At 45.0% G+C, this 10,052-nt stretch overlaps 1 protein-coding gene across 7 annotated transcripts in view; it reads left to right on the top strand.

Annotated features, from left to right (window-relative positions):
- The first annotated feature begins 2,893 nt into the window (after positions 1–2,893).
- The window catches only part of GRIK2 (glutamate ionotropic receptor kainate type subunit 2), a 362,746-nt gene continuing 355,587 nt past the window's right edge, over positions 2,894–10,052 (top strand). For 5 of the 7 annotated variants that reach the window (XM_040059108.2, XM_040059110.1, XM_040059105.1 and 2 more), the window contains exons 1-2: positions 3,910–4,043; positions 9,323–9,725. In XM_040059108.2, the coding sequence (XP_039915042.1) occupies positions 9,611–9,725 (115 nt within the window). In that variant the 5' untranslated portion in view covers positions 3,910–4,043; positions 9,323–9,610. Of the gene's footprint in view, positions 2,998–3,909; positions 4,044–9,128; positions 9,726–10,052 lie in introns of those variants that run through there. The other 2 variants (XM_040059107.1, XM_040059106.2) reach the window with 2 other exon arrangements.

Raw genomic sequence — 10,052 nt, 5'->3', positions numbered from 1 at the left:
TGAGATATTAATTTTAGAGCTATGGAATATTATCTTGAAAGAATCTGGACATTCCTATCACCGAAAGTCATTGGATGATCCCATCTTACAAGGCAAGAAAGAAAGAAAGAAAAAAAAATGTACAGATTAGTGAAGCACTATGAGAAACATCATGCCTGCTATGTTACACAGGTCAGCACTTTTAAAAATAACAATAAAACATAATGGGTACAAATTCCTCATCAATTTTGTATGTGATCCATCAAACTGACATATGGATATAACCTATAGCTCATTGTCTCCCTCAAGTGGATAATACAAGAGAAAGGATTTATTTCTTTTAGACAGATTTTTTGGTTTTATTCCATCCTGCTTTGACTCATTCTTCTGTTTGAAGGGATATAGCTTGATATATGCAGTCAGTTTGACCAAAAGTATGAGTATACAAGGTCATCATTAAAAGCTGTGAAAAGACAACATTTGGGAGGATTTTCCTTGGCCAAGATAACAACAATAATTTTTTATTTGCCCGTGAGTTGTACCAAAACTCTTTATGTCATAGCAATAAGAGACAGATTTCCTGAAAGAGCACACAGTATTGTTCACAACTGCAAAATGGTAAAAAAAAAAAAAAAAAAAAAAAAAAAAAAAAAAAAAAAAAAAAGTCTGGCAGAAAGAACAAAAACCTCAGTTGTCTGCAATCTGAAGTCCCAAAGGTTTGCTTCAGTGTTTTCTATGGCAGGGCACAAGCTGTGAACCACTCATCTTGAACGAATGTCAGTACTCAGATCTGGGTCATTAAATTGGACAGAGTCTGTTTAGGGTTGTTAAACCACAGCATCCAGAATCCCTAAAAGATTGTCATTTTGGTTGGTTTGGGGTCTTTGTAGATCTGACATTATAAAAAATATTTGATGGAAACTCTTCTGAAAGATCTTAAATTCTGCCAGTGTTTATGTTATCATAGCTGACCTAAATTGAAAGACAAAGCAGGAAAGAAAAGAAGTATTAAAAATTCAGATTTAGCTGGTACCAGTGGTAGCTTTCTGTGGGGAAAGGATGAATCTGTCATCTTTTGGTAATTTAATTTTGGGAGGCTTAAAGGAATTAGGCTATGAGTTTACATTACTGCTAACTTTGAGGTGTAAATGAACCTAATGGGAATGTAATGAAGGCAGATAATTTCATTTAAAATATTTAAAAATAATGCTGGGAAAGCCAAACAAACCCAAAACCATCCTCCTAAAGATCTTTGCAAATGTGTTTACTTTTAATGGGGTTAAATTCTTATTGGGATTTATAAAAAAATATTTTAAATGACTGGTATAAAGATTACATGTACATTCCTATTTGCTATGTTTATAAATTGCAATTAAAATAATCAACAATAAAAAAGAAGCATGCAAGTAAAGAAGTTTGGGGGCTGGCTTGGGGAGGTTGTTTTTGTTTGGTTTTGTTTTGGTTGTTTATTGTTTTGTTTTTGTTTTTTTTCTTGTTACAGACCAGAGAATTTGTGTCGCACCTCATTTTGGATACTGACAGACTGGGTCTGTGGTTTCCTGTTTCTTTCTAGTGGTCAATACTGATAAAGTTCAAAGTTCCCTCAGTGTAACTTGGAAGGAACATGAGAAGTTCTGTCAGTATTGAAATGAAGGAGTTTTGCAGTAGTCAACACTTGAGAAATTGCAGTCACAGACTGTCTTCCCATTACATCCCTGAATTGCATTGTGATTTTAGGCTTGTTGATCCAACATTCCTGCTCCAATATTCTTCACGAGAGTACTAATGAGACATACAAAGTCCCTAAAACCCCTAAACAATGGGTAACAATGGGTAACAATAGGTAACTATGCCAGCGTGGCATTGTGAAACTCTGTCTTGTCAGAGAGGACCTAATTCTTTGCAAAGTGTTGTTGGCTGGGGAAAGCATTGAGAATTTCATGTCTGGACAGAAATGTAACCCAGGCAACAAGGGAAAAGGCTCTACATCAAGGTAGTTGAGTTGAAGTGACTACATGAGGGTATTACACAATTCATCTGCAACGTTAGAACCATATCCCTTTTCTTCCCCTGCCTTCCTTTCTGTCATGTATTTTTATGTCTGATTTGTTCTCTGTTCTCTGGTCAGAAGACTCTGGATAATAAGTAACAATGCAAAATCAGTCAGTGATTAAAAAAAAAAAAATCACTGAATCCGTATTTGCACAAAGGTTTGCTTATCTGACTTCATATACCTCCCACCCTATGGCTGTTCTTGCAACCTTAACATGCCTCGCCTTCCCTGGAGATCGTGGTGACTTGGTGACTCCCGTGGCGATCCCCACCACTCCTTTCACTCCTGTAGGATCACACGGTACTCAGCTTTCCACGACGTTGTTCCTCTCAGTTTTCTACCCGCGACCCGCTTAGTCCTGGAGTCCTGGAGAAGCAATCTCCTGCCCAACTCCCTTCATCGCCCAGGGTGGCATGAAGCGCTTTGCTTTAGCAGCGCGCTTGCTTTTAACAAGAGTTATCTCCATTACCGCTTCAGGCAAATGAACTGACTAATGAGTTTTTTGTCGGCCGTGGAAGTGTGCTGCAAGTAATTAAGGGATGTGCTGTGGGACCGATTAAGCTGCAAGTCACAGCGGCCGGAGCCCAATCGTTACGAGCCCGCTGCAATGTGTGCCGCCTGTACTCGGCTCCACAATGGGATCATTGACTATTTATTTACTTCGCACAACAACTCTGCTGTTTATTTAATTATAGGAGCTTTTCAGTCACCCACCCCCACCCGCACCAGCCCCATCTCTTCGACGCTGAGTTCTCCCCTCCCGCCTCTGATAACAGGTTGGTCGCTTGGGTAGATGAAGCGGGACAACGCCTGAGCATCCTTTGTGGGCTACAGGCTGCGCTCCCCCGGCGCATCCGGAAACAGGAATTTTCCGTGAGGGAAAGGCGAGGAGACAGGGATTTTCCTGTCAAATTGCTCGTCACATCTGCCTGGAGGTCAGACCTCGAGAAGGCTGCACTGTGGAGGTAGGGGGGGGGGGGGGCGGGGAGGGCGCAGGGGAAATCCTGCAGCTCTTCAAGGCATGTCCGAGTCACGAAACAAAATCGGGAGAAGCTCAGAAGAGACGAAGAGACGCCTGTGGCGCTGCGGGGGCGAGTGCGGCTGGGCGAGGGAGGAAATCATTGGCACTCCCGCAAGGCGGGGTGGACGACACATTTCCCACCCCAATTCATCAGAGAGGCCTTGGTCCTTTTACCAGAGCCCCCCTCCCGCAGCGTTGAGGCTTAGGAGCGAGTCGGGGGCAGGGTTGGGGGGGGAGAGGGTGGCGGTTGGGGCAGATGTGATCGCCCGCTCCCTGGATCCTCTTCCAGTCCGGGGAAGTGCCCGAGCTTAGTATCCGCTAGTTCAAGGAAGGAGAGGGGACAGGTAGGCGGGTTTCAGCCTGAGAACAAGTCGAGAAGCAGCCGAAGATTTTTCTAGCACCCCCGCAGGCTGAGATAGGAGCACTCCACTCACCCCCGCACCCACGGGGGAAAATGTGAACGGGGCAGGGGTCTCCGAAGCTGTTTCACAGCCGGCAGGATCCAACTCCCACTTCCTCCGCGTTCATAAAACGGGCTCGGGGACCTCAATTAGGAGCTTGGACATTTAACGCCGTGAGTTGTCACTGTCCGGCGAGTTGGGGGTCTTCGGAGGACGGCGCTGGGCTGAAGCCCTGCGCCCATCGGTGACCGGCAGGCACCGGCGAGACTTGGCGGCGTAGGGGGCCGGCAGTGGCGGCCGAAGAGAAAGCGGGTTTCTGCTCCTTTAAAGGGCGCTGTGCAGCGCTCCCGAAGGGAGGCGGATCTCCCTCCTTCCTCCCTTCCCTCCCTCCCTCCCTCTCTCCCTCCCTCCCTCTCGCTCTCCCTCCTCCCTCGCTCCCTCCTTCCCTCCCTCCCCGCTTGCCGCCGCCGTCAGTGGTGCCCGGACGCCGGCTGCACCGCAGCCCGGGCTGTCCCCGGCGCCCTGCCACCGCCCTTCCTCCCCCGCCTCCGCCTTCCTTCCCTCCCCGATTCCCCTCCCGCAACTCAAGGTAGGAGGATGTCCCGGGGTCTCCGGCTGGTCGCCACGGCCGGAGGGGTTGCATGCCAGTGAGGGGCTGCGAGGGGCCGAGGGTGGCGGGGGATGCACCGTGGCCGCGTTGTGCCGAGAGCTGCACAAGCACGATGGCTCTTGGCCAGGTGTCTCAGGGCAAAGACGGTCACTGAGCCGGCCGACCCGAGCGCTGTTGCCGCCCGGGTCTGTCCCTCACTGTGAGGAAAGCAGACCTGTCGGCTTCCTGCCTTCCTTCCATCGCTGCTCCGCATCGTCAGAGCCGCTGCTGTCCCCACGCTGAAAGTGGAGGCGTGGGAAGAAGGAGCAAGAGGCCAGGGCAGCCCAGCCCCTCGATGCCCCTGGCCCGGTGCTCCCCCCGGTAGCTCGGAACTCCCTTCCACAGCCGGAGCGTCGCTCCAGAGCCGGGCTCAGGGAGGCCGAACCGGCTGCATTGAGGATGTGCCCCTCCGCTCTCATGGGGGAGGGAAGGTGAGAAATGGGCTCTAACTTCGCCAGAGTTGTGGGTGGACAACAGTCTCTACTTCCGTAAGGTCTGCTCCTGCCCCTACCCGGCCCCCACCGAACGGCGCAGCCAGTCCCCCTTAAGGCTTATCGGTAACCCTGTCATTTATTTCTGAACAAAATCAGCATTATTTGGGTGAGCAGCCGTCGCTAAAGTAGCCAGGGCGCTGACACACTCTGGAAGGCAAGAGACGTTCCTGCCTACGGAGTGGAGGCATGATAGCGAGAGCCGTGCATGGACTGAGAAGGAATGAGTACATTGTAATGGAAACCTCTCTTCACATTATCCTTAGAAACTTTTGGGGGAGTACAGCAGGAAAAGCATGAAGCATCATAATTTTCCGCCCAAAATCTTGCACAGATTCCCCCACCCCAAAGTAAACTGAAGGGACCAAAGGCTGATCTGTAGGTTATGTCAAAAGTATTTGTTTTTGCTGCTTAAACTTGCTAGGAAAGTGCATTGCTGTGATAACCAAAAGTGCCTGAACAAGAAAGTCTATTGCAGATTCACTTCATTAATTAGAATACAAGTCTTTCCACTAGCTAAAAATTAATTACCATTTTAAAATGTCATTAATCATTGGTGCAGCAGAGACTTAGTTGTAAATTTGGACTGAGATAATAAACAGAGAAGGACTTATGGGTGGTTTTTTTTTTTTTTTTTTTTCATAGCTGGTGGGAGTGAAATGCCAGTGGGCCACAATGTGTTTTAAATGATAATATCAACATTCATTTGAACACTTTGGCAAACGTTTTAGCAGGGAGGACTGTGTTACTGCTTTGTCAGCAAAGCTGCAATACTCGATTCTAGAGATCTGGAGATGCTGGTCAGGTGTTGCAGTAAGCTGTGGCTCTCCTCACACCAGATTGCAACAGCAGGAGGACTGTGGTGGCATGTGAATCTGAAACATTTGCAAGGTTTTGCCGAAAAATGTCCAAAAAATGTCTGAGAAACATTTGGGGGACCATATGTTATACATACATTAAATTTATAGCAGCTGTTGTTGTGAGAGGTCAAAATAGTAGATTACGTGATATAAAAACCTCACTATCTGTACTTGGGCACAGCTATGACCTGAAAATGAAAGCCCATTCCTTTTAAAAGTAATATGATAAAACTATACATCCCAGTAGGTGGCAGCTAGCTGGAAATGGGTTAACTTTTAAAATGATAACAGCACATAAAAATTAGATCTGATGGAAAAAGCTCCTGATATAGTAAGGTAATCAGAATCACATATCTCCCTTTTCCAAATGAAACATTATGTACATAATGTACACCATTTATACTTGACACACGGCTAAAACTGTAGTAGGTTTTTATTACCCAGAAAAGATGTAAGGCCTCAGACTGTCTCTTCTTCTTTCCCTGTCTATAGCTGGATTACTATTATTCATATCAGCTACACTTGAACAGAGTCCTGTGTATTAAAGATGTCCTTGTGTATTAGAAGTGTGTTACCACCATGTCTACAATAGCTGACAAAACTAATCAAAACATATATCCAAGGAGTTGTAGATTTCCCAGGTGATGATCACTGAAGTGTAGAGGGCAGCTTCATATAGACTTTAGTATGAAAAGAGCTGGTGGTGACAAGATCACAAAACAGAAGGCCGGCTTATCTTGCAAGACATTTTATTAGGGATTTCCAGACCTTGAATTCTACATCTCACAGGGAAAGAAATATGAAAGGCATTAAAAGTATTTACCTGTTTTCATGTTGAAATCAGTGTGGAGGATCCACAAAAGCATATTTTTATTTTTCATGAAGAAGAAGTGGAGTTAAAGTCCAAATTACGGAAGAGGAGTTCAGGGTGGGGAAGACTAAGCTTCAGTCAATTTTATGAGTGATCTTCAGTAACCAAATATTGTGTTCTAAACATCTGAAGTCTTGTAAGGTTTGCTTTTTTATATAAGGGACACATATTCTTGAGAAAAATATTTCTGGGTTAACTGCGACTTTTCTTCAAGGTGGGAGCTAGGCTTTGAAAGAAGGGGGGAGGGAACACAACATTAGGCGATATCTGATAGTAGATAAGGAGGACACAGGTACTTCTTCTGAACCCATAAAATGCCATAAAATAGCTGGCTAGCTAACATAATATATATCTTTAAAGAAGCCGATAAGAGATTTTAATTTCCTTTCCTTTACTGTGAAATGACTGGAAAGGGTGAAACACCCAGGCGTTTTGACACCTGCGGCGGGGGGAAGGGGCGGCCGGGAGCGCTGTCCGCGGTGCTGAAGGGGACGCCCGGGGCCGCTCCGGGCGCTGTCCGCGGTGCTGAGCCCGCCGCCGCCGGCGGGGGCTGGCGCGGGGGAAGGAAACTCGGTGTGAGCCTCAGGCGCCAGACCAGGGGCTGCAGCGTGGGCTGCCGAGTGCTTAATAGTAACGGGAATTAACCACAAGTTGTTTTATGATTCTAGTTCTAAACGCCTCCGTGACTTAGGCGCACTGTTGGGCTGAGATTACAGGTAGCTGTATTTGTTTTTCGTTTTCAAGAGACCTTAGAAAATCAAACTAGTAACAGGAGTCACTTTGTCTAAATTTTATGTCGCATTTAATGTGCTAAACACGAAGACGAATATTATATTTTCAAAACTTCTCACCAAAACAAAATTAAATAATTTTTAAAAAAATCCGGTTAGACTGCAAGCTGCTTCTGAGCATTCGCAATTAAAACCATATCTAAATAATATCCTTTATTTCAGCAGCAGCAGGGAGGGAGGCAGTGAACTTTCACAGTATTCACGTGGGTTGGTTTTATTTCTCCTTGAACTAAGAAAAAAATTAAAAGAGAAGAAGAGAACAAATGAAATAGTAAATAGAAGTAAAATCATCTCTCTGAATTTTTTTATGGGGAGATATTCTAAGTGTGAACTGAAGGAGTCGCTAGATGTCCTTGCTTTTAACACTAGGTGTTTTTTTTTTTAAAGTGCTCCAATAGTCAAATCGTCTGACTGAATTCCCTGCTAGACTGCAGAACTAGCCATTCATGATACTTATATTTGACACTGCAGTTATGCCTCCATCTTAAGGAAAAAAAAAATCAATGATGTTTAATAATCCTCTTGCAGAATGTACATTTCTTTTCATCAGCATTTTACAGTGTTTTAAGTAAAAGTGTGCAGAGGAAATCAGTAAGGCAAAATGATAAAAAGTTACTGTGAATTGCTAACACTTCTAGGGGTACAGAGCACAAACACTACAAGTTATGATCCTTATGCTGCTCTTATTTACAGGTCCACAACGCAGATGTTAATTAAGAATAAACTGTAACTCACTTCTGCCATGCTCTGCTTCTGATAGATTTCACAGAGTGTTCTCATTAGCTTGGCATCATTGATATTTATTTCTGTAAAGTCAGGTTTATTCTATGTTCTTCTGTATGTATCTGTGGGGGAAGTCTCCCAGTGATATTTTCTTTATTAATGAAAAGCAAAGGAGGGAGATCAAGGAGACAAAAGAGGTCTGTAGGCAGAATGTAGAAAAAAAAAAAATTAATTTTCCTGATGGGAACCATAGGAATTATATTTCAGTGTTTGTAGTAAAGCTCAAGTAGGTTCAGCAAATCCTGACTTAGATTGCAAAGTCTGACAGTCATGGTTTAATGTATTTCAGTGGATGCAGGCACACAACTATTTGCATTTCCAAGGAAAATCTGAAGTAGTCCACAGAATAGATTTATTTTCTTTGGAACACCTGGTCAAAAAACAAAAGTTTATGGCTGCATTTGCAGATATAAAGTCAGTATCCCATTATCAAATTGGGAAATGCTGCTGTTCTCACTGAGGACAGCAAAATGATAAACTACACATATCATAGTACAGGGAGGAACAGCAACATTACCATAATACTGGAATGAAAGGAAAGTGGAGTACAGAATAAGAGAGTGGCAGAATAAAGTAAAAATCATAAACTAGTAAATGCTGAAGTTACTGTCTCTTAAGCAACCCTGCAATTTCAAGCAAGTTTAGCGAAATAGACCTGTGCATTCAACAAGGTTGTTCCAGCGCTGCCGCTTCCTGTTACTTTGCAAAAGCAGCCTGGTGCTCCGTTATCACTGGGTCCGGAGCAAGTTCCTAGGGACAGTCAGTACACAAGCTTAGCATTTATCCTACATGCATTAAAATGAGTAACAGTTAATGATTGTAAATATCATTATCCTTCCCCCCGCCCCCCGCCAAACTCGAACATTACTCTGATAACCTGCATGACTTTGTTGTCAGCCTTCTCTTTCACAGCTCTAAAACTAAGTGATCTCGACCCAAACAGCCAGCTAGTAAGATAAAGGAATTAATTTTCACACAACCGATTCCCTTCTCCCCTCTAGTAGCACCCCTCTCCCCACTCCAGCCCTCCCCCCCCCCCCCGCCCCTTATAGCTATTGTTCAGAACTGAATAACGAATAACAATAAGAAGCATGTAAATAAAACCGAGGTGCCTTTTTTTTTTTCTATTTTTTTCCTTTTTTTTCTTCCCCCCCCCCCCTCCCCCGACAAAGCTGGGCGATCAGATCGGTTGCATAATAGAAATCGGGAAGGCTGTCTGGCAGGCAGCCTTAAGCAGAGAAGAGCTATCTCAATTTCTCTCACTTAATCTTGGCTTCGCGTCAGGAGCTGTGCAGCAGTGCAGTAGAATGGGAGCACGACAAAAGCTCCGCCGGTGAAGCGGCGGGTGCTCGCTATGTGGCGGTACCTCAGCGATTTCTCGAGCTGGATTACCTATTGATTTTCCTCCTTTCTCGCCTCCCAGGTTTACTCGGCTGGACGCTGTGTGTGTTTGGATTTCTCAAGGATTCTCCCGCGACTAACATGGATGTCCCACCATTCCTTGCAGTTGAAGGTTGCTCCTTGGCGCAGTGAATGAAGAACATGCGGGGATTGTTAATGGGTTTGGGAAGCGTAGACTCTCTGCTCTCTGTGACCATGCCGTGATCGTGTCTGAGGGCCATCAGTTTGCGTATCCTCATTCTCACCCTACCGGGAAACCTGACGGCTCAGAAGGGGGAAGTAAGGCAGCGCGTGTGTGCATAGAAACATCATGAAGATTATTTCCCGTATTGTAACTAATTCAGTCTTCAGATGCACCATTAGACTCCTTCTCTGCTTACTGTGGATTGGATATTCTCAAGGAACCACACATGTATTAAGATTTGGTAAGATTCCCCGACACTTTTTTCATTGTGTGTTTAAGCCTGAATGTGATATACGTAGGATTGACTCAGAAGGGGATGCTGGGGGAGAGCTGGGACGTGCTACCGGAGTCGGACAGCGGAGTGCCTCTTTATTTTGCATCCGGAGGGATGAATTGCTGTGTGATTTTTTTTTTTTTTTTTTTTTTTTTTCTGTCGCTGCTCATTGTAGCCGTAGTAACGGCACGATGGTGATGATAATTATAATAACAATAGAAAATAGACTGGCAAAGGCGGTTGCCTAAGGCTCTGCGCAGCTTGCGTGGCTTCCTCGTAATTGTTTCCATTGTT

The sequence above is a fragment of the Hirundo rustica genome, chromosome 3 (assembly GCF_015227805.2).
Source record: "Hirundo rustica isolate bHirRus1 chromosome 3, bHirRus1.pri.v3, whole genome shotgun sequence".
Classification (NCBI taxonomy): domain Eukaryota; kingdom Metazoa; phylum Chordata; class Aves; order Passeriformes; family Hirundinidae; genus Hirundo; species Hirundo rustica.
The sequence above is the reverse complement of the archived record's forward strand: the minus strand, read 5'-3'. Positions and strand labels throughout refer to the sequence as shown.